This window comes from Oncorhynchus gorbuscha, linkage group LG24 (assembly GCF_021184085.1).
Source record: "Oncorhynchus gorbuscha isolate QuinsamMale2020 ecotype Even-year linkage group LG24, OgorEven_v1.0, whole genome shotgun sequence".
Lineage (NCBI taxonomy): Eukaryota > Metazoa > Chordata > Actinopteri > Salmoniformes > Salmonidae > Oncorhynchus > Oncorhynchus gorbuscha.
Genome location: NC_060196.1, coordinates 25,220,477 through 25,246,107, shown reverse-complemented (window position 1 = coordinate 25,246,107; position 25,631 = coordinate 25,220,477). Strand labels below are relative to the sequence as shown.

General features: G+C 42.5%; 1 protein-coding gene and 1 pseudogene across 1 annotated transcript; both read right to left on the bottom strand.

The window, feature by feature from the left end:
- Positions 1-207: 207 nt before the first annotated feature.
- On the bottom strand, positions 208-24,305 carry usf2 (upstream transcription factor 2, c-fos interacting). The gene is given in 10 exon segments (XM_046325667.1): positions 208-330; positions 7,111-7,180; positions 7,182-7,231; positions 7,447-7,541; positions 8,652-8,706; positions 9,634-9,734; positions 11,355-11,515; positions 11,763-11,892; positions 12,074-12,175; positions 24,284-24,305. Coding segments are annotated over 10 exon segments (909 nt in total).
- LOC124013442 lies at positions 2,681-2,799 on the bottom strand (annotated as a pseudogene).
- Positions 24,306-25,631: the final 1,326 nt, after the last annotated feature.

Sequence of the window (25,631 nt, the reverse complement as noted above, 5' to 3'; positions counted from 1 at the left end):
ATTTATTCCATTCCAGCCATTACAATGAGCCTGACCTCCTATAGCTCTTCCCACCAGCCTCCACTGATGTGCTACTGAAATTGTACCTGGTAATATTATGTCAGAACAATGGTGCAACACTAATAACTAATATTTTATAACAAATCTGATTTCCTGAAGTGTATGTTTATTACTATTAACATATAATGCCAGACATCCCCTTTCATCTCACTGTGTATCCACCTGAGTTTTGTGCAGACGGCACATTTGTAGCCTAAGACTTCTTCTGGTTATCTTGGTCTCAAGCTCCTTGAGTTGGTCATCAAAGATTATTTTCAGTCGGTGACAGCTCTATTGGCAATACAAAACAAATCAGCTACAAGCTCCAAATTACACAGCAACTACATTAAGTATACCATAACTTAAGGGAACATTTTGACATTCGCCATATGGTTAGTGAGAAAGTCCATATTGCAAATGTACGGTCCCTTACTAGACGTCCAAAAATGTTTCTAAAAACGGCGTCGGGCCTGCAGAACGAACTCTCTCAGACATTCGGTTTCCGTTTTATAAAATAATCAAATTTTGGTCATTTTTCCGCTGTCCCGGTAAATCCCACAAGAGGGCATAAGCAATCATATTGCAAATGTACAAAACATCACGAATCACGACGTGGCCTTATCTCCAAAACGGAAAATATTTTGAAGCCGAAACTTGGTGAGCGTAGGTTTGGCATAATGGGCAGTTGGCCCCGAACAAGATGGCGTCTAGGCCTCAACGGTTTTTGAGTTATGGCCATTTTTCTGGGATTACAGGTCCAAAATGAAAATATCAAGGAGCCTCCGGTGTCAATAAAAAAAGAACCAGCCATTTATCTATCGTCATTTAAGAGAAATCGTACAATGTCAAATTGGTGATGTTCAAAAATAGTTTTTTTTTGTTTAAACAGTTACAGATCCAGTTTTAGGGTGTTCATACGAATCTTTTTAAAATGTGCTGTGGAGCTCTGTGAGATTTCTGTGATGTTCTGAAATGACACACACTCACCAAACCCTCCGTAAATAACTTAGTTCTTAACGTAAAGACTTAAAACTCAGGATTCTGTAAAGGCATACCCCAATCAGGATATATGTTTACTTATAGCTTCCTGTGCCAATCAGAAGTGCCATAATTGGTGTCACAGGGGCTGTTTCGAAGGGTTAAAAAAGTCAGATCTTTCCAAAACTTCACATGTGTGATTAGGCAACTCCCATGAACTGTAAATCAGTCATTTTTCCCATAAAATTTCAAAGAAAAACTAAATCACATACAACTTGGAAGGAGAGACGTATTGGGGTGCGTAGAGACAGACAGTGCCTGCAATAGTTGGCTTTGTTAGAGCTAAAAAAAGAACCGTCAGACCTAGAGTTCCGAAACTTTAGAAACCTGTTCTAGACCTCAGGTCGATAGTGTGTGGTGAGTTACGTGGCTCTAGAAGGTTCTCGGACCGAGAAACAGCCTCGTACATTTGCAATAACTTCAATTCATTTTTGCATCACGTGAATGACGACATTTAGAAATGTCCCAGAGTCGCAAGACTAGGTGCATTGCGACCGTCTCGGCCCATATAGACGGACCCCAACGTTTCTGTCTGATAGCTCATTCAAGGACCCCGTAGCAAGTCATGGAAAAAAAGGGGATTTTCAGCACCAATTAGGGTCTTGCTCGGGCACCAAATGACATATCGAGCCGAAACTTGGGATTCGGGGTCGCCTCAGCTAGGCCTACACATAACATCTTAACTGGACCCGCAGCTGGAACGTAACTACGTGTTTTATGTTTTTATTATGGTTTGAGTAGAAGGCATTGTGAATTTTGGGCCAGCTCTGTCATGCTGGTGAATGAGGACCCAAAAGCGACTTGGCGAAAACAGAGTATTTAATCCAGAATAAACTTTACAAAACAAAAAGCATAATACTACACGTAAAGACAAGAACAGACTGGAGACTTGATCGAGAACTGCAGGTTGCCTCGGGAAGGCACTTGAACCTAGCAGACTCAGACACCTGCTCACAACGCAGCATCTGAGGGAAACACGACACGACAGGGCAAAACATAGACACAGCACGGTGAATTATAAATGAGGATCCGACCTCTGTCATGCTGGTGACCAATACATACAAGGATCCGACAGGACAGGAACGGAACACAAAGGAAGAAATAGGGACTCTAATCAGGGGAAAGGATCGGGAACAGGTGTGGGAAGACTAAATGATTGATTAGGGGAATAGGAACAGCTGGGAGCAGGAACAGAACGATAGAGAGAAGAGAGAGCGGGAGAGTGAGAGAGGGAGGGGGAGAGAGAGGGACAGAAAGAGGGAACGAACCCAACAAGACCAGCAGGGGGAAACGAACAGAAGGGAAAGCACAAGGACAAGACAATATATGACAAAACATGACAGTACCATTCCTGCTCGTGTCTGCCGAGCATGGCTCCTTGGATCTCGACGGCAGTGTAACGAGCGTCTGTAGTCGCTGGGTCCATTCCTCGGTCGGATCCTTCTGTCATGCTGGTGACCAATACATACAAGGATCCGACAGGACAGGAACGGAACACAAAGGAAGAAATAGGGACTCTAATCAGGGGAAAGGATCGGGAACAGGTGTGGCTTTCCACTCGCAACCTTCCTCTTACGACAGCTTCTCGTAAGTTGACTCCACGGCCTTACAGCACCTGGTATTCCCAGGAGGTCTCCCATCCAAGTACTAACCAGGCCCGAACCTGCTTAGCTTCCGAGATCAGACAAGATCAGGGGTACTCAGGCCTGTGTGGTCGTAAGCAACCCGAGCTCTCTCTCTAGAGTATGTGTTGGGTTGGAGAGAGAACACAATCTCACACTGGGTGAGAAAGAAGCGGCACTCAGTGGGCTGCCCGGAGTAGCAAGGTGGGTTATTAACCCTAGGTTCTGGAGGCTCGGCAGGCCAGGAAGTAACAGGTGGCACGAGACGAAGACTCTGGAACTGTCCAGAGAGGTCGGAAACCTGAGCGGCCAGGTTCTCCACGGCATGGCGAGCAGCAGACAATTCCTGCTCGTGTCTGCCGAGCATGGCTCCTTGGATCTCGACGGCAGTGTAACGAGCGTCTGTAGTCGCTGGGTCCATTCCTCGGTCGGATCCTTCTGTCATGCTGGTGAATGAGGACCCAAAAGCGACTTGGCGAAAACAGAGTATTTAATCCAGAATAAACTTTACAAAACAAAAAGCATAATACTACACGTAAAGACAAGAACAGACTGGAGACTTGATCGAGAACTGCAGGTTGCCTCGGGAAGGCACTTGAACCTAGCAGACTCAGACACCTGCTCACAACGCAGCATCTGAGGGAAACACGACACGACAGGGCAAAAGTTGACTCCGCGGTTCATTGGTCCGTTCCGTGTCTCCCAGGTCGTCAATCCTGTCGCTGTGCGACTGCTTCTTCCGCGACATCTTCGTCGCGTCCATCCTGTCTTCCATGTCTCCTGTGTCAAGCCCTTTCTTCGCACCCCCGTTCGTCTTCCCTCCCCCCCCCTCCCGTCCTTGTCGAGAGCGCACCTATTTACAAGGTACATAAGATCATGGACATGCGTTCTCGGGGACGGGGTCACCAATACTTAGTGGATTGGGAGGGTTACGGTCCTGAGGAGAGGAGTTGGGTTCCGTCTCGGGACGTGCTGGACCGTTCACTCATTGATGATTTCCTCCGTTGCCGCCAGGATTCCTCCTCGAGTGCGCCAGGAGGCGCTCGGTGAGTGGGGGGGTACTGTCATGTTTTGTCATATATTGTCTTGTCCTTGTGCTTTCCCTTCTGTTCGTTTCCCCCTGCTGGTCTTGTTGGGTTCGTTCCCTCTTTCTGTCCCTCTCTCTCCCCCCTCCCTCTCTCACTCTCCCACTCTCTCTTCTCTTTATCGTTCCGTTCCTGCTCCCAGCTGTTCCTATTCCCCTAATCAATCATTTAGTCTTCCCACACCTGTTCCCGATCCTTTCCCCTGATTAGAGTCCCTATTTCTTCCTTTGTGTTCCGTTCCTGTCCTGTCGGATCCTTGTATGTATTGGTCACCAGCATGACAAGCTCTGTAGTATGTGATAGTTGGCTACTAAACTAGTTGGAAAAAGTGGGTTTGGTGTCAGTTTGTATCAGTTTGGTGTCAGAATGATATCTAATTGACTGATGGACGGTGACTTGCTGGTGACTCTTGTCCATTTGTAATATGTTTAAACAGTGAAGTACCATCACCAAAGTGACATTCTGAAATCAACCCTAACGAGCGATGGAGAGGAACCAGAATCACTGCCCAGCCATCCCGAGTTCATCGGGTCAGTCAATTTCACATTCCTGCAGGATTTTTTATAGCATGACAAATTTGTGATGGTAAATGCCCATTGAACCATATTGCAAATGCACAGTGAATTTGCAAAAGTGAGAAAACATAAACAAATGGACATAATGAAATCAACACAACGAGCGATGGAGAAGAACCACTATCAATACCCGGCCATCCTGTGTTCATCGGGCCAGTCAATTTTGCATTTCTAAAGGATTTTTGAGCATACCAAATTTGTGATGGTAAATGCCCATTGAAACATATTGCAAATGCACGTGCATTTGCAATATGATTCAATAGTGAAAAAAACATCACCAAATGGACATGATGAAATCAACACAACGAGTGATGGAAAGGAACAACTATCACTGCCCGGCCATCCCGAGTTCATCAGGCCAGTCAATTTTGCATTTCTGCAGGATTTTTGAGCATGTCAAATTTCTTATGGCATTTGGCCCCCAAAAAGTTACTTTTGACTTTGACTTTTGACTTCCTATGAAATCATATTGCAAATGGCGAAAACATATTCCTTATGTACAAGTAAAAAAATAAAATATGATAATAAAATATGACTAAAGTATGTTGATACAGTTCTTATACATGTTTAATTGACACAAAATCGAAAGAATTTTGAAAAACGGTCCAGAAAGCACTTTTTAAGGGGTTGCTAGGTTTTTGAAAAATAAATCACTTTTTCAAAATTTCTGCTATATTTGACTTTTGACTTTTGACTTCCAATGAAATCATATTGCAAATGGACAAAACATATGCCTAATGGCAAGTAAATAATAAATAAAAAAATATGATAATAAAATTGGACAAAAGTATATTCATACAGTTCTTACACATGTGTAATTGTCAAAAAAATCGAAAGAATTTCGAAAAACGGTCCAGAGAGCCCTTTTTTCAGGGGTTGCTAGGTTTTTGAAAAAAAAAAACTTTTTCAAAATCTTGCTTTTGGATGTTGACTTGTGTTGCATTTGCAACATGAAAAACCACGATGGAGCGCGCTCGCCACCTGTTGGATTTTCAAAGTGTTACTCCTGGCATTTGCCATATGGCATTAGCAATCAACTTTGAATGAAACGACGCCGAATTGAGTGGTATTAGACACTGTGTATATGGTTTGTCCAGTGCCAATGACTTCCCATTCATTTTAGTCCATTTCAGGGGGGTGTTCCCTTACAAACATTAGGAACAACTTCCTGCTAATGAGTTGCAACCCCCCCCCCCCACCCTCCTCAGAACAACCTCAATTCGTCACGGCATGGACTCTACAAGGTGTCAAAAGTGTTCCACAGGGAACACAGCTGGCCCATGTTGACGCAAATGCTTCTCACAGTTGTATCAAGTTGACTGGATGTCCTTTGGGTGGTGGACCATTCTTGATACACATGGGAAACTGTTGAGCGAGAAAAACCCAGAAGCATTGAAGTTCTTGACACAAACTGATGCGCCTGGCAACTACTACCATATCCTGTTAAAAGGCACTTACATGTATTGTCTTGCTCATTCACCCTCTGAATGGCACAAATACACAATCCATGTCTCAATTGTCTCAAAGCTTTAAAAATCATTCTTTAACCAGTGTCCTCCCCTTCATCTACACTGATTGAAGTGGATTTAACAAGTGACATCAAGTCAAGGCTCTGGCTGTGCCACTCAAGTATATTCAGAGACTTGTCCCGAAGCCCCTCCTATGTTGTCCTGGCTGTGTGCTTAGGGTCGTTGTCCTGTTGGAAGGTAAACCTTCGCCCCAGTCTGTGGTCCTGAGCAGGTTCTCATCAAGGATCTCTCTGTACTTTGCTCCATTCATCTTCCCCTCGATCCTGACTAGTCTCCCAGTCCCTGCAGCTGAAAAACATCAACACAGCATGATGCTGCCACCATGCCTCACCGTGCCTGGTTTCCTCCAGACGTGACACTTGGCATTAAGGCCAAAAAGTTCAATCTTGGTTTCATCAGACCAGAGAAGCTTGTTTCTCATGTTCTGACAGTCCTTTAGGTGCCTTTTGGCAAATTCACAGCGGGCTTCGTGTGCGTTTTACTGAGGAGTGGCTTCCGTCTGGCCACTAAGGCCTAATTGGTGGAGTGCTGCAGAGATGTTTGTCCTTCAGGAAGGTTCTCCCATCTCCACAAAGGAACTCTGGAGCTCTGTCAGAGTGACCATCGGGTTCTTGGTCACCTCCCTGACCAAGGCCCTTCTCCCCCGATTGCTCAGTTTGGCCGGGTGGCCAGCTCTAGGAAGAGTCTTGGTGGTTCCAAACTTCTATTTAAAAATTATGGAGGCCACTGTGTTCTTGGGGACCTTCAATGCTGCAGACATTTTTTGGTACCCTTCCCCAGATATGTGCCTCGACACAATCCGGTCTCGAAGCTCTACGGACAATTCCTTCGGCCTCATGGCTTGGTTTTTACTCTGACAACTGTGGGGCCTTATATAGACAGGTGTGCCTGCCTTAATCATGTCCAATCAATTTAATTTACCACAGGTGGACTCCAAGTTGTAGAAACATCTCATGGATGATCAATGGAAACAGGATGCACCTGAGCTCAATTTCGAGTATCATAGCAAAGGGTCTGAATACTTGTGTAATTAAGGTATTACTTTTTTATTTTTTATAAATTGGCACAAAATAAAGGCTTTTCTATTATGGGGCATTGTGTGTAGATTGATGAGGATACATGTTTTTATTTAATCCATTTTAAAATAAGGTTGTAACATAACAAAATGTGGAAAAGGGGAAGGGGTCTGAATACTTTCCGAATGCACTGTATATGTGTGCACCTGTTGTTTGAGTAGCTGGTTGTCTGCCTGAACTCTCAACACCTCTTTGAAGTGGTCCTGCAGTCGCTGGTCTCAGCTCCCAAAAGTAGTCACACACTTTCGATAAGATCCCTCCTTTCTTCTAAAGAGACGAGGTCGCACATGATTTCGCACAATCTGCCATTGTGGGTGAGTTTCTCAGACACAGATTAAGCCTACTTCTGGACTAAAAACCTATTTCAATGGAGTGTTTCGATTGAGCATGCTTTCTTGTCCAGGACTAGGCGTAATTTGTGTCCAGGAAACCGTCCCATAAAGTCTGTAAACGTCTTAAATTATATAATTTACCACCCCTACTGCTCCAGTCTTAGTACTGTCTATGTTGCAGTCTAGGACGATCTTTGAGAGAGTGATGATCCGGCTGTTGATCTTGTCTCTTCTCCGCCTCTCCACTGCAAATACAAGAATCCCATAGCTTAGTTGTTAAAGCTACAGTGGTTCTTCCTGTAAAAGTTGCGTCATACTGCAGCACACCTTGCGGGCTTCCGCAGAATCCTAAGGCACGTTATTTAATTGTCAGCTATTGTTGCCAATATTGCTAGTTAGTGCTAGTTTGACCACCAGAGGGCATCTTTGAGAAGCATTTGGCAGTCTTCAATATTGGCTGTACTAGAAAATGTTTAAAAAAATGTTTAATTAAGAACATAGTATATGGATTGATTTTAACGAATGTAGCTTAATTAATTAGATTAATATTATGGTGTTTCTATTCCAAGAAAAAAGAAACCTCAGTGTTTCCGTGAGGAAAATATGGTGCTGTATAACGTGACCTTAATTTAATTAGGCAAGTCAGTTAAGAACAAATTCTTATTTACAATTACCGCCTACACCGGCCAAACCTGGGCCAATTGTGCGCCACCCTATGGGACTCCCAATCACAGCAGGTTGTGATACAGCCAATCTAACTAAGAAATACATTTGATGAAACAATTCTCCCCCTACCCTCCTTCTTGGCAAGAGTCTATTGTCCTGCTAATAGCCCATAATGGCACTGTGCAACGTGACCAATCGGGAGTAGGCTACAGTAGTACAGTAAGAGCAAAATAATCCTAACATTTCCACACCCTAATTGTAGTCTAACCAATACCCAAATGGTGATTAAGTGAAAATAAAAATCTCATTGATTTATCAAGACCAGTCCCTATGCTTGTCTCAGAACAGCGCTGTCTTGACCTCTAAATGTTGTCTTTTCCCCCTTCCACTTGCCTCTTCCATTAATTTTGAAAGAGTATTTTCCAGTAAGCATAAGGGTACGTTACTAAACCACAAATGATCTCAAAATCCCGCAGCATAATCTCAAAACTTTTAGTTGAGCAACCACTGTACAGCATGAGCCATACTCCCATTCGGAAGTTAGTCAATACCACTTGCACAAGATAATCAAAATCATTTTGGAAGGACATGAAAACATTTAGTAAGGCTTCTCCTTTTTCTCTCTATGTTCATAGTAAGTCTGAACTTTTACTTTTAAATCTCCATTTGTCAGATAAATTCATTTTTACTTTCATTGTGTTGTGCTCTTCTTATCCCTAGGTGCCCAGGGGGGCATCCATCTTCCTGCATAGAGAGACTAAGACAAATAAATGGTCAAACGTAATGTCACAGTTACGTAAAACCTACGCACATAAAAACAAACAAATTGACAGTGTATTCAAATACATTGTCCACAAATTCAAATTATAATGATAAACAAATTGCCTATAGTATTTTTGCATTTAGGATTTGCCTTTATTTCTCGTACTGCATTTAAGACACCATTTATTTTACAATGGCAACACTTTACATTTGTGCACAACAGTTGAAACAATCTACTTGAAGATGTTGGTCATACTTTATTTGGATAGTCCAGATAGTGTGTTGATCGTATGACCATCTGTTGATAAGCAACTGCTTGAGAAGGTAAGGGTTACGTTTTTAGGGTTAGGATAAGGGTTAGTTGAAATGTTACTGATAGTCCCATCTGTAGATGCTCTACAGACTATCCAAATAAAGTGTTACCGAGACGTTTCCTTGCCCGATTAAAGAGGACTCCTTCGGTCATCCTATAACCCAAATCTAAATATAACATACATCATGTTCACCTGACAGGGACACGAAGATGTATGATTCATCACGACTAGTGGATTAACCACACGTCTGTCTAACAAAGATGGGAGAGGGGCAGTTTTAGGGATGCAAGCAAACGTAGGCCTCACCAATTTCAACTGCCATGCTGTAGAGTCTACTTTTCACCAAGGTCTCTGGGGATGGCAGGTAAGTGAGACAGTTTTTGTTTTCTCCCATTTTAATGTATTTTTATGTCATGATACACACAATCACAAACCAATCACGCAAAAAAATTGGAGGGAAAATACAGAGGGGATCATTTCCTGAAGGTTTAACTAGGGAAAGTCCATTCCAATGTGGAGTTGGGGGGGAGAACTGAGGAGAACCACATAGATGGGGGAGCATTGGGGTGTGATGAATGTGTATGGAATACTAAACTGTGTGGCAGGTGAAGCTGTACGTGTGTGCGCAAGGGGCAATGGTCCGTGGAGTGCCAGCTTGCAACACATCAGGTGGGCTCATCATCACATTGAAGTGACCTGGTGTCAGAGAAAGGGGGTACAAATCAGGGATTTATAGGATTCTCAAGAAAGACTAGTGACTTAACGTCTCTGGCCCTATTGTGATTAAGGCAATGGTCAAAACTAATTTCAGTCAAATGAATGCAACTTTTAGTTTTTTTTTTTAATGGACTGTATTATTTACCGTGTTGAATGTGGGACCTATTTTGCGGACAGACCATTGCCAGGCAACAGTGAGAGAGTGAAGGGAGGACAATCCTTCGAACTCCATGAGCTAGCAAGACAGCTATTTGATTTTTTTACAAAGTTGTTGTAACGCGGTCTGAGTAAACCAAAGTGATGAACCGTTAGCTAGTCCCGCATCCCTGACCACCGTCACCGTGAGGACAGCATTGGAATTGTTTCTGGTTCAACAGTCATCGGATGGTCTCCGCTTTTTGATGCTGTGAGACACAGAGCTCGGTGTGATGTGAGTCACATTAGCAACTGGTTGTGGTAAAACAAGAGAATAACTGTAGCTATATAATTAGCTACATTGAGACCAGTCCCGTTTAGTCTTTCGACTGTTGTTGCACTCGCGCGCTTCTCATCGGTCACGCGTAGCTGATCTGGATTCAGGGCAGTGAGTATTCTACTTATTTTATCGGTTTAAAAGGTGTCCCCACTGTTTATATGAGTGTTCTTAGGTATTAAAACCTGGTACCAGGTCCTTACTAATTAACATAGACGTGATTGAAATGTGTTGATAATTGTTCATTTTTTATTTGAAACGGATTTGGTACGTCTTGATTTTTATAATAATGAATAACTTTACATCTTGTTTGTTGTGATCATTCTTTAACATAGTTCAAAGGATATCCATTTGTTTCTTTTCACTATGTGGGCATCTTACTAGTAAGTAAATACATGTATTTAGGGGTAAATTACTTATTAGGTGGAGGCACTGAACTACAGTATTTATGGTTATGCCCATACATGTTTACACACATTAACCTTCACATGCTAACTATTTACAGACTAAATACTGCCACACCTCGATACTAGATCAAAACTGATTCGAACTAAGGTCCCTCAGAAAACAGGGTTAAAAACTGAATTTGAAAATATATATATATATAATAATAATAATAAAGAGTGACAGTGACACATTTTATGTTGTTTTGGCACTGCACTCAAGCACTTTGGATTTCAAATGATACAATGACTATTTGAGGGTATTTTCATTTGAGGGTATTTTCATCCATATCAGGTAAACCATTTAGAAATTACAGCACTTTTTGTACATAGTCCCCCCATTTTAGGGGATGAAAAGTATTGGGACAAATTCACTTACTGTATATGTGTATTAAAGAAGTCAAACGTTTTGTATTTGGTCCCATATTCCTAACACGCAATGACTACATCAAGCTTGTGACTCTACAAACTTGTTGGATGCATTTGCTGTTTGTTTTGGTTGTGTTTCAGATCATTTTGTGCCCAATAGAAATGAATGGTAAATAATGTATTGTGTCATTTTGGAGTCACTTTTACTGTAAACAAGAATATAATATGATTTTAAACACTTCTACATGAATGCTACTATGATTAGGGATAGTCCTGAATGAATCGTGAATAATGATGAGTGAGAAAGCTACTCACCTCCGACCTGTTTAAATGTTGGGTCAGACTGCACCGACACTGCTTTGGCTGCCCCATCTCTGACTGTGTCAGCAGAGAAATTGGCATAAAAAAACTCCTCTCCCACCATCTCCTCCGCAGGACTACCCCCATTACTGAAGGGGTTCTGAATGAGGAGAGAGGTAAATGAAACATCAATACTTCACTAAAATGATATTGTGTACGCCACGCGTGTACACACACACACACACACACACACACACACACACACACACACACACACACACACACACACACACACACACACACACACACACACACACACACACACACACACACACACACACACACACACACACACACACACACACACACACACACACACACACACACACACACACACACACACACACACACACACACACATATGCTACTGCTTGCTGTGCTCCAGTAAATGCAGCAGTGAAGACCACACTGACTGCCCCAGTACCGTCGCCTGCTGCCTCTAGCTGGTCATCTGTCACCTAGACCACATGATAGGTCAACTGGAGTGAAGAAAGTCAAGGGGAGGTGGTCAGGACATGAATATGCCAAACATTTCATATAGAATCAGAATCCAAGTATATTTAGATGTACCAGGAATTTGAGCCGGTGAAATGGTGCGGACAACCATAAATAGAATATACAATCAAGAAAGAATACAGACAAAATTGACTGGGTCATTGATTGAGCTCACCTATCCACTGTGCAGAACTGGTATTGAACATTATGATCTGCAAAAGCTGCGGCCTGCTGTACACTCTGTATGGTAACTGCAGTCTGCTCCTCCGTCACCACACCCTCTGAGAAAAACACACTAGCACGTTAGAATCCACACTTTCACAATCTCTCTCTCACAAAAACACATTTCAAAATTCCAGCATTTGAACAGAGGAAATTGCACATCCGATACCTACCTTCCAATTGGAGAACATTTACATATTTACATTTACATTTAAGTCATTTAGCAGACGCTCTTATCCAGAGCGACTTAGAAATTGGTGCATTCACCTTATGACATCCAGTGGAACAGCCACTTTACAATAGTGCATCTAAATATTTTAAGGGGGGGGGGGGTGAGAAGGATTACTTTATCCTATCCTAGGTATTCCTTAAAGAGGTGGGGTTTCAGGTGTCTCCGGAAGGTGGTGATTGACTCCGCTGTCCTGGCGTCGTGAGGGAGTTTGTTCCACCATTGGGGAGCCAGAGCAGCGAACAGTTTTGACTGGGCTGAGCGGGAACTGTACTTCCTCAGTGGTAGGGAGGTGAGCAGGCCAGAGGTGGATGAACGCAGTGCCCTTATTTGGGTGTAGGGCCTGATCAGAGCCTGGAGGTACTGAGGTGCCGTTCCCCTCACAGCTCCGTAGGCAAGCACCATGGTCTTGTAGCGGATGCGAGCTTCAACTGGAAGCCAGTGGAGAGAGCGGAGGAGCGGGGTGACGTGAGAGAACTTGGGAAGGTTGAACACTAGACGGGCTGCGGCGTTCTGGATGAGTTGTAGGGGTTTAATGGCACAGGCAGGGAGCCCAGCCAACAGCGAGTTGCAGTAATCCAGACGGGAGATGACAAGTGCCTGGATTAGGACCTGCGCCTCTTCCTGTGTGGGGCAGGGTCGTACTCTGCGGATGTTGTAGAACATGAACCTACAGGAACGGGCCACCGCCTTGATGTTAGTTGAGAACGACAGGGTGTTGTCCAGGATCACGCCAAGGTTCTTAGAGAACCTCCTCTGTTTGCCGTGACTGATGGAGGGATAAGGGAGTTCTTTTAAAACACTCATATTCAATTAAAACAGTTGTGTACTATAGGCAAATTAATAATACTCCAAGGGCTAAGAACCAAATATACATGAGATCCTTCCACTTCATGATACAAGTGTCAAATAATATACTAATAGTATACTAATACTAGATACCTTAAGGAACATTTTAAAGATTGGAGGCAGTCTGGGAAGCATGTCAGTCAACCAGGGTGGCCATTTAATAAAATGGCTGCCATTCGGATTTCCTGTTAATTAAAAAAAATATATAGGGTAGAATCATTCCAAACAATATCAAAATAACTTTATGTTATCTACCCACTAAATAAACTCCACAGATAATATAGACAATCATTCTGACCATAGAATACTCTTGACCTTCATGGGGGTTATAAGACCTTCATGGGGGTTATATTGAGGTCATTTCCAACATAGTCCAGCAGCTACGGGAAAAATGTGAAATATTTTTGGCTCGAGCCATCACAGATTTTGTTCATTACACCCATGGCAGACATTTTCATTATGGACAGCTATGGCCACCAACCAGCTGGATATTATACGCTACGTGGCCAAAGGTATGTGGACTCCTTCAAAATTTGTGGATTCTGATATTTTAACCACACCTGTTTCTGACAGGTTTATACAATCAAACACACAGCCATGCAATCTCATTAGACAAACATTGGCAGTAGAATAGCCCGTACTGAAGAGCTCAGTGACTCAGTGACGAATCTGGGTTTAGCGGATGCCAGGAGAACGTTATCTGTTTTAATGTAGTTGGGTGGAGGCGGAATAATGGTCTGGGGCTGTTTTTCATGATTCGGGCTAGGTCTCTTAGTACCAGTGAAGGGAAATCTTAGAGCTACAGCATACAATAACATTCTAGGCGTTTCTGTGCTTCCAATTTTGTGGCAACAGTTTGGGGCCTTTACTGTTTCAGCATGACAATGCCCCCGTGTACAAAGTGAGGTCCATACAGAAATGGTGTGGAAGAACTTCACTGTACTGCACAGAGCCCTGACCTCAACCCCATTGAACACCTTTGGGATGAATTGGAACGCCTAATTGCCAACATCAGTGTGCAACCTCACTAATGCTGTTGTGGCTGAATGGAAGCAAGTCCCCGCAGCAATGTTCCAACATCCAGTAGAAAGCCTTCCCAGAAGAGTGGAGGCTGTTATAACAGCAAAGGGAGGACCAACTCCATATTAATGCCCATGAGTTTGGAATGAGATGTTCGACGAGCACGTGTTCACATACTTTTAGTGTACATTCATGTAGTGTACATTTACAATGGGATTTTATATAAAAAGTTACGTGTACACAGGTTTCCTGTAATTTGTCTTAAAATTGACATAAAACAGAATATCATTATATATCATTGCAATCAATAGACTTCAGGTAACACACAATAGTTTTTAGTGTTTACATGTAAACTATTGGAACTAGCTATGAAACAATGTACAAACAGTAGTAAGTTGGCACACGTTTTCAACAGTAGTGAGTTGGCACACGTTTTCACCACTTTTCTACTAAGATTTTAAGGGATATGTATATGGCATCTTTGGGCCATTTTATTGTTTTCCAGACCCCCTCAAACATTTTAAGACATCATTGGGCTGTATGTAGCAATCATTTATGGAGATATGGCCATGCGAATCATGTCCAATATGGCCCTATACAGCTAGTTGCCACCTGTACAAAAGCCCTCAGAGTGGAGCAGCATACTACTGAGATGAACTTGATTAACCAAGCTGATTTCACCTGTTGACTCTCTCTAAATGTCACACACTTGTCACTAATTATCAGGACTGCCTTGATAGGCTCATAAAAAAATGTTTGTTAAGATGTCATGTAATTTCCTTATTTGAGATTTATTTGTTGAATAGATTCGTCCTTATCACCTTTACCTTTTATGTTATGCAACTTGCTTATAAAGCCCCACAGTGGGTGTGTCATAATATCCATAAAACCTCGTGGTCAAACAGGGAAATGGTTTTTCCACCATTCATTTTTCCCATATTGTCACACCCTGACCATAGTTTGCTTTGTATGTTTCTGTGTTTTGTTTGGTCAGGGTGTGATCTGAGTGGGCGTTCTATGTTGTGTGTCTAGTTTGTCTATTTCTCCGTTTGGCCTGATATGGTTCTCAATCAGAGGCAGGTTTTAGTCATTGTCTCTGATTGGGAAACATATTTAGGTAGCCTGTTTTGTGTTGGGTTTTGTGGGTGGATGGATGTTTCCTGTTTTTGTTGCACCAGATAGGGCTGTTTCGGTTTGGCCACATTTATTGTTTTGTATTATGTTCATGTTGAGTTTACATATTAAAAAACATGAACTATAACCACGCTGCATTTTGGTCCGCCTCTCCTTCCCAGGAGGAAAGCTGTGACACACATGGGATTTTTGAAACACTTAAATGAGGGATGTGTTTTGATAACTGTAAATCGCTTTTGGACATTGTGAGTTTTATCAATATATTTGGCTCTATTTACTCTCATATTTGAAAATGCTAATTAGCCTCAAAGTAGATATGACAACAAATTCCTGCATGTCATCTTTAGCTGACACCTTTGCAAACAGGTATTGTGTAAATTTGTAACTTGCCCAAGGCAGTTCACAGAATTGTAAATTTAAGGAAATAGAGACAATTTATTAATTACTAAATGTAGTTAACATAATTTCATCCAGAGATTCTTACCTTTCCCTCGATTCTGCAGTCTCATCCAGATCATCATGGCATTTGAATTTCTATATGATAGCCACATTAGCAGCTAATTGGCGCTGCATTTTTTTTTGTGGGGGGGGGGCTAAATACAGGAAAATATATTGATAAAAATCACATTGGTCGAGATATTTACACGGTTATCAAGACGTCACTGCAGGGGAAGCCTAAAATCCCCTATGTGAAAAAAGAATGGTGGTAAAACTATTGGAACCATTTAGGTCTGACCCCATTTAGTTGACTGGTCAATTGTTTGGTCGACAGGCTGTTAAGTCAACCAAGATTTTTTTTAAATTGAGCAGTCTAAAACCTTTACGATACCAGTCAAAAGTTTGGACACACCTAATTCAAGGGTTTTTCTTTATTTTTACTATTTTATACAGAGAATAATGAAGACATGAAATCATGTAACAAAAGTGTTAAACAAATCAACATATGTTATATTTCAGATTCTTCGAAGTAGCCACTCTTTGCCTTGACAGCTTTGCACACTCCTGGCATTCCCTCAACCAGCTTCATGAGTTTGTCACCTGAAATGCATTTAAATTCACTGGTGTGCCTTGTTAAAAGTGAATTTGTGGAATCTCTTTCCTTCATAAATCCTGTTTGGGATAGGGGGCAGCATTTTCACATTCGGATGAAGCATGCCCAGAGTAAACTGCCTGCTACTCAGGCCCAGTTACTAATATATGCATATTATTAGTAGTATTGGCCAGAAAACACTGAAGTTTCTAAAACTGTTTGAATGATGCCTGTGAGTATAACAGAACTCATATGGCAGGTTAAAACCTGAGATAAATCCAACCAGGAAGTGGGAAATCTGAGGTTTGTAGTTTTTCAACTCATCGCCTATTGAATATACAGTGTCTATGGGGTAATATTGGACTTCCTAAGGCTTCCACTAGATGTCAACAGTCTTTAGAACCTTGTTTGAGGCTTCTACTGTGAAGTGGGGGCGAATGAGAGCTGATTGAGTAAGAGGTCTGCCAGAGTGGCATGAGCTGATCACGCGCACACTCGTGAGAGCGACCTGCATACCATTGCATTTCTAAAGACAAAGGAATTCTCCGGTTGGAACATTATTGAAGATTTATGTTAAAAACATCGTAAAGATCGATTCTATACATCGTTTGACATGTTTCTACGAACTGTAATATAACTTTTTGAACTTCTCGTCTGAACTTTCGCCTGGACTTGCCATCGCCTCGTGAGTTTGGATTTGTTTACTACCGCGCTAACAAAAGGAGTTATTTGGACATAAATGATGGACTTTATCAAACAAAACAAACATTTAATGTGGAACTGAGATTCCTGGGAGTGCATTCTGATGAAGATCATCAAAGGTAAGTGAATATTTATAACGCTATTTCTGACTTTTACTGACTCCACAACATGGCGGGTATCTGCATAGCTTGTTTTTGTGTCTGAGCGACGTACTCAGATTATTGCATGGTTTGCTTTTTCCGTAAAGCTTTTTTTGAAATCTGACACACAGTGAATTAAGGAGAAGTATATCTATAATTCTGTGCATAATATGAGTATTTCTGTAAATTGATGAGGCTCTTTGAAAATTCACCAGATGTTTTCGAGGCACAACATTACTGACCATAAAGCGCCAATGTAAACTGACGTTTTTGGATAGAAATATGTACTTTATCGAACAAAACATACATGTATTGTGTAACATGAAGTCCTATGAGTGCCATGTGATGATGATCATCAAAGGTTAGTGATGAATTGTATCGCTATTTCTGCTTTTTGTGACTAGGCTCTGACCTAACATAATCATATGGTGTGCTTTCGCTGTAAAGCCTTTTTGAAATCAGATACGATGGGTAGATTAACAAGAAGTTCAGCTTTAATTTGGTGTCTTGCACTTGTGAATGTATGAAAGTTAAATATTTCAAAAAAATGTTTTGGAATTTCACGCTCTGCTTTTTCAGCGGATGTTGCTAGCGGAACCCCTAGCCCTAACAAGTTATCCTCTTGAACCTCTGGGGGCAGTATTTCATTTTTGGATGAAAAACGTTCCCGTTTTAAACAAGATATTTTGTCACGAAAAGATGCTCGACTATGCATATAATTGACAGCTTTGGAAAGAAAACACTCTGATGTTTCCAAAACTGAAAAGATATTGTCTGTGAGTGCCACAGAACTAATGCTACAGGCGAAACCAAGATGGAACTTCAAACAGGAAGTGAGACAGATTTTTGAGGCGCTGTGTTCCAATATCTCCTTATATGGCTGTGAATGCACCAGGAACGAGCCTACACTTTCTGTCGTTTCCCCAAGGTGTCTGCAGCATTGTGGCGTATTTGTAGGCATATCATTGGAAGATTGACCATAAGAGACTACATTTACCAGGTGTCCGCCTGAGGTCCTCCGTCGAAATTGGTGCGTAATCTCCAGCTGCATGTAATTTTCCATGTGATTCAGAGGAGAAACCAAACTGCCACGAATGACTTATCACCGAATAGATATGTGAAAAACACCTTGAGGATTGATTCTAAACCACGTTTGCCATGTTTCTGTCGATATTATGGAGTTAATTTGGAAAAAAGTTTGGCGTTTTGATGACTGAATTTTCGGGGGGTTTTCTCAGCCAAACGTGATGAACAAAAACGGAGCGATTTCTCCTACACAAATAATATTTTTGGAAAAACGGAATATTTGCTATCTAACTGAGAGTCTCCTCATTGAAAAACATCCGAAGTTCTTCAAAGGTAAATTATTTTATTTGAATGCTTTTATAGTTTTTGTGATAATGTTGCCTGCTGAATGCTAGGCTTAATGCTATGCTAGCTATCAATACTCTTACACAAATGCTTGTTTTGCTATGGTTGAAAAGCATATTTTGAACATCTGAGATGACAGTGTTGTTAACAAAAGGCTAAGCTTGAGAGCCAATATATGTATTTCATTTAATTTGCGATTTTCATGAATAGTTAACGTTGCGTTATGGTAATGAGCTTGAGGCTATAATTACGATCCCGGATACGGGATTGCTCGTCGCAACAGGTTAAAAGGACTCGCTGAGAATTTAAATACAGACCAGAGAACGTGAGGACATGGTCCACATGTAGAAATGGTTAAAACTACAAGACCAGAACATGGTAAGACCCTCTGAAACTCTCTACGAGTAACAAAGGTGAAGACTAGACCAAACATGCACCGTCTGCAGCTGGTGTGTAAAGTAGTCTAGGACAATTGACCAGAGGGGAGGGAAGGACAGTTCCCTCTCAACACCGTGTGGTAAACCTGAAGGATCCATTCTAAAAACACTCCAGAACAAAAGAGGTCTACAATTGAGAAGGACATTGTGACTTCTGGTGGACACCAGAAACTTACATGAACTACTTCCCATAGACGGACCGAGTGGTTTCAACAGAGAGACGACAGAGAAAGACATCTAAGCATAAATATGTTGCATTTCTAATCCGAATGAGCGGTTGTTAGGGTGCTAAATATTCATATTTACGGTGAGCGTAGTTTCCAAATGTATGTAGGACAAGTCCACTCTCTTTGTATCTCCCTGCTCTTTATCTTTCCCACCCCCTTTCCATTGTGTAACAAGCAGTGATATCGGGTTAGTCCACTAGGGACTGTTTTCATTGCATTATGTTAGTAATCAATAACCTATACCGTGTGTGTGTGTGTGTGTGTGTGTGTGTGTGTGTGTGTGTGTGTGTGTGTGTGTGTGTGTGTGTGTGTGTGTGTGTGTGTGTGTGTGTGTGTGTGTGTGTGTGTGTGTGTGTGTGTGTGTGTGTGTGTGTGTGTGTGTGTGTGTGTGTGATTATTTAGTTAGTAAATAAATAATTTAGCCAATTTGTGTATCGCTGATTCATCACTTAGGTAAGGGTTTGTGGAAATTTACGAAGTCAGCTATGTTCAGAATGAGACTGAGGTAATAACTAATAATTGACTGTTACTGATGTAAGAGATATTTATATTATCTTTAGAGCTTAAGTCGGGAGATAGTAACTCGTTACAGAACTGCCATGGTGCCCCAAATTCCTAATGAGTTAATTGTTACATGATGAATTCAATCAAGTAATATTTCAATGTAGTAGGTAATTATGCGATAAATAGCAGTCATCACATTAATGATAGTAACGTCACAACACTATCTGATTACTTCTTATCCCTTGCGCAAATAGCCTACAGCTATGTCTGTCCGGAGCCTGCTGGACCGGGAAAATCTGAGGGCCCAGTATATTTTATACATTTAATACAATGTTGAAAGTTTGCTAGTGCAAATTCAGGCTAGACCCAAGTTAATTGTTGATACAATGTTTCAGGTTTGTTGATAGAATCTATCCTGATAAAAATAAATATCCTATCTCCAGGCTGCAGATATTTTTATTTGTTGGCTTTATGTAGGCTATTTTTACATAGTTGCTAATATAAATTACTTTTAGAATTTTGATTAAGTACATGATAATGCTTTTGAAATAAAGACTTTATTATAAATTGAATGAAACTGTTCCGTGAAAATGTCCATATAAAAAACATAACTAGAAATGGTAAGATAAAATGGAAAATGTTGCAGACCCCTGGTGTAGGCAATTAGGAAACTTAACAGCAGGAGCGAAGGCCAGCAGCAGCGGGGGTAAGAGGGTCAGGCACATTTAAAAAATATATATATATATATAATCTGGTTAGGCTATCTTGATCTCTGTGTCCCTTGAGCCATTTGTGTGTCTTAATTATTTAATCATAGTGTGCTTAAAGCATCAGACAAGTTCAGTAGCCTATATATAGGTGATTTTATTAAAATACAAACGGTGTTGCTATATTGGGAAAAATACACATTTTAAAATTTAAACCAAGCAATTGGTCGAAAGAACAGAAGACTTTTTATATTTTTTATTGGGGACACCCCTAGAATCATTTCCCTGTTTGACCGCTAGGTTTTATGGGTATTACATTTACATTTACATTTAAGTCATTTAGCAGACGCTCTTATCCAGAGCGACTTACAAATTGGTGCATTCACCTTATGACATCCAGTGGAACAGTCACTTTACAATAGTGCATCTAAATCTTAAAGGGGGGGGGGTGAGAGGGAATACTTATGACTCATACTGTGGTACTTTGTCTCATTTGTTTTAGAACCACACACAAATCCAACTGTTTAGTCTATTTTTCAACGACCATATTGAAAATGACAGCTAGGGGACTAACGGACAAAATCTGTGATGGCAATTTAGCCAAAATGACTTACTTAGACATGCCCTAGCTGTGTGTGAAATGTGGTGGCTCTATGACAAATTCTATTACATTTATTCCTGTAGCTACTGAACTATGGTAAAAATGACCTCAATGTGACCCCCATGAAAGTCTTATGAGTATTTTGTTATCAGAAATACATTTACATTTAAGTCATTTAGCAGACGCTCTTATCCAGAGCGACTTACAAATTGGTGCATTCACCTTATGACATCCAGTGGAACAGCCACTTTACAATAGTGCATCTAAATATTTTAAGGGGGGTGAGAAGGATTACTTTATCCTATCCTAGGTATTCCTTAAAGGGGTGGGGTTTCAGGTGTCTCCGGAAGGTGGTGATTGACTCCGCTGTCCTGGCGTCGTGAGGGAGTTTGTTCCACCATTGGGGAGCCAGAGCAGCGAACAGTTTTGACTGGGCTGAGCGGGAACTGTACTTCCTCAGTGGTAGGGAGGCGAGCAGGCCAGAGGTGGATGAACGTAGTGCCCTTATTTGGGTGTAGGGCCTGATCAGAGCCTGGAGGTACTGAGGTGCCGTTCCCCTCACAGCTCCGTAGGCAAGCACCATGGTCTTGTAGCGGATGCGAGCTTCAACTGGAAGCCAGTGGAGAGAGCGGAGGAGCGGGGTGACGTGAGAGAACTTGGGAAGGTTGAACACTAGACGGGCTGCGGCGTTCTGGATGAGTTGTAGGGGTTTAATGGCACAGGCAGGGAGCCCAGCCAACAGCGAGTTGCAGTAATCCAGACGGGAGATGACAAGTGCCTGGATTAGGACCTGTGCCGCTTCCTGTGTGAGGCAGGGTCGTACTCTGCGGATGTTGTAGAGCATGAACCTACAGGAACGGGCCACCGCCTTGATGTTAGTTGAGAACGACAGGGTGTTGTCCAGGATCACGCCAAGGTTCTTAGCACTCTGGGAGGAGGACACAATGGAGTTGTCAACCGTGATGGCGAGATCATGGAACGGGCAGTCCTTCCCCGGGAGGAAGAGCAGCTCCGTCTTGCCGAAGTTCAGCTTGAGGTGGTGATCCGTCATCCACACTGATATGTCTGCCAGACATGCAGAGATGCGATTCGCCACCTGGTCATCAGAAGGGGGAAAGGAGAAGATTAATTGTGTGTCGTCTGCATAGCAATGATAGGAGAGACCATGTGAGGTTATGACAGAGCCAAGTGACTTGGTGTATAGCGAGAATAGGAGAGGGCCTAGAACAGAGCCCTGGGGGACACCAGTGGTGAGAGCGCGTGGTGAGGAGACAGATTCTCGCCACGCCACCTGGTAGGAGCGACCTGTCAGGTAGGACGCAATCCAAGCGTGGGCTGCGCAGGAGATGCCCAACTCGGAGAGGGTGGAGAGGAGGATCTGATGGTTCACAGTATCGAAGGCAGCCGATAGGTCTAGAAGGATGAGAGCAGAGGAGAGAGAGTTAGCTTTAGCGGTGCGGAGCGCCTCCGTGATACAGAGAAGAGCAGTCTCAGTTGAATGACTAGTCTTGAAACCTGACTGATTTGGATCAAGAAGGTCATTCTGAGAGAGATAGCGGGAGAGCTGACCAAGGACGGCACGTTCAAGAGTTTTGGAGAGAAAAGAAAGAAGGGATACTGGTCTGTAGTTGTTGACATCGGAGGGATCGAGTGTAGGTTTTTTCAGAAGGGGTGCAACTCTCGCTCTCTTGAAGACGGAAGGGACGTAGCCAGCGGTCAGGGATAAGTTGATGAGCGAGGTGAGGTAAGGGAGAAGGTCTCCGGAAATGGTCTGGAGAAGAGAGGAGGGGATAGGGTCGAGCGGGCAGGTTGTTGGGCGGCCGGCCGTCACAAGACGCGAGATTTCATCTGGAGAGAGAGGGGAGAAAGAGGTCAGAGCACAGGGTAGGGCAGTGTGAGCAGAACCAGCGGTGTCGTTTGACTTAGCAAACGAGGATCGGATGTCGTCGACCTACTTTTCAAAATGGTTGACGAAGTCATCTGCAGAGAGGGAGGAGGGGGGAGGGGGAGGAGGATTCAGGAGGGAGGAGAAGGTGGCAAAGAGCTTCCTAGGGTTAGAGGCAGATGCTTGGAATTTAGAGTGGTAGAAAGTGGCTTTAGCAGCAGAGACAGAGGAGGAAAATGTAGAGAGGAGGGAGTGAAAGGATGCCAGGTCCGCAGGGAGGCGAGTTTTCCTCCATTTCCGCTCGAAATGTTGTCTATATTATCAGTGGGGTTTATTTAGTGGGTATATAACAATGACTTTGTAATGTTATATTGTTTGGAATGATTTTACCCTAACAGGAAATCTGGATTGACTGGTAGGCTTCCCAGACTGCCTGCAATATTTAAAATGTTCCTTAATGTATCTTGTATTAGTGTACCAAGTTTGATACTTGTATCCTAAAATGTAACCATAATTGACTGTGTACTGTACACTGATATAAGTAGCAAGAGTGCCCCCTGGTGTTTGCGGAAGAAAATGTGGCATACTAGTCTGCTAAAGTTGAATCAGTAAAATGTATACTAACTTAACTTTGGGATAATCAGTCAATGGAACTTGCATGCATCAGCAGGTCAACACTTTCCCTCCAAAACATTGACAAATGGTAACGCCCTCATAATCCTTCAAACCGAGGCTAAAACACGTATGGCTGCAATCTTTTTTAAGGCACAGCTCATAACAGAAGAGCTTTCAATTATTATTATTATTATTATCATTATCAAACCCATAGTGGAATATTGCATAATGATATCAAAATGGAATCGTTGTAAAAAAAAAAAAAAAATTATAATAATACATTATGCAAGCGTGGGCAAAATATAGCCCGTTTCATGTAACCAATAATGAAATATATTACTGAAAATACATTAATAAAGGTGGCGCTAATGTGTTGCTAAGGAAGAAGGTGCCTAGGCTTGGGAAGTTATTACGAGCGGTGAGCATAGGACGCGTTTTCTTACCTCTAATAGCTGTCCAAACTCTGTTCAACCATATCCATGAAGGTTACAGTTTAAAATATGATATTCAGCGACACTGAAATGCGGATATGGGATGTACAGATCACCCGGACAAACACACGAGTCATGGGATAAAGACAGTCCAGAGGTACCGACCTGGTACCGACCTAAATTAAAATGGAAAACGCGAACTAGGAGTTGTTGATGTCGCTTGTTCGAAAATGCGAGATTAGGGCTTCAGAATTTGACACTGTTGAAGGGTCAAACAACATTTACCGTCGGAGTTATACAGGGCCATTGGGAAGATATTTCCGTCATTAACTGGTTTATTTTGTGCCTTTTTGTTTATTGTAATTATTTAAAAAAATCCTGATTGGGCTATTACACTCGTGGTGTACATGTAGCCATCCGCAAGGCTGCGGCAGTAGCCGTGTCGTTGTGGATGATAAAATATTGAGTGGAGTGTACTCGAAACACGCGATTATTCTTGATTCTGCTGAATGTGAACAATGGCATGAGATGAGCTATAAAAGATCACATTGCTCTCTCTGACCCATGGCAAAAAGAGTAGGATTACAGACAATTAGTTTTAAAACCGCAACATTTTCTCTTAGCCTCATGACAAAGTGTGTAAAATAGCATTATAAAACTGCAAAAATTCAATAATTCAGCAAGTTAGCTGCCCCACCAACAACAACAAAAATACATGAAAAAATATATTATTATTATTTACATACATACAAACATACATACACACATACAGTGCATCTCTGCCTGGCCAGTTCCCCTCTTTCCACTGGGATTCTCTGCCTCTAACCCTATTACAGGGGCTGAGTCACTGGCTTACTGGGGCTCTTTCATACCGTCCCTAGGAGGGGTGCATCACTTGAGTGGGTTGAGTCACTGACGTAATCTTCCTGTCTGGGTTGGCGCCCCCCCCCCCCCCCCCTTGGGTTGTGCCGTGGCGGAGATCTTTGTGGACTATACTCGGCCTTGTCTCAGGATGGTAAATTGGTGGTTGAAGATATCACTCTGGTGGTGTGGGGGCTGTGCTTTGGCAAAGTGGGTGGGGTTATATCCTTCCTGTTTGGCCCTGTCCGGGGGTATCATTGGATGGGGCCACAGTGTCTCCTGACCCCTCCTGTCTCAGCCTCCGGTATTTATGCTGCAGTAGTTTGTGTCGGGGGGCTAGGGTCAGTTTGTTATATCTGGAGTACTTCTCCTGTCCTATCCGGTGTCCTGTGTGAATTTAAGTGTGCTCTCTCTAATTCTCTCTTTCTCTCAGAGGACCTGAGCCCTAGGACCATGCCCCAGGACTACCTGACATGATGACTCCTTGCTGTCCCCAGTCCACCTGACATTGCTGCTGCTCCAGTTTCAACTGTTCTGCCTTATTATTATTCGGCCATGCTGGTCATTTATGAACATTTGAACATCTTGGCCATGTTCTGTTATAATCTCCACCCGGCACAGCCAGAAGAGGACTGGCCACCCCACATAGCCTGGTTCCTCTCTAGGTTTCTTCCTAGGTTTTGGCCTTTCTAGGGAGTTTTTCCTAGCCACCGTGCTTCTACACCTGCATTGCTTGCTGTTTGGGGTTTTAGGCTGGGTTTCTGTACAGCAC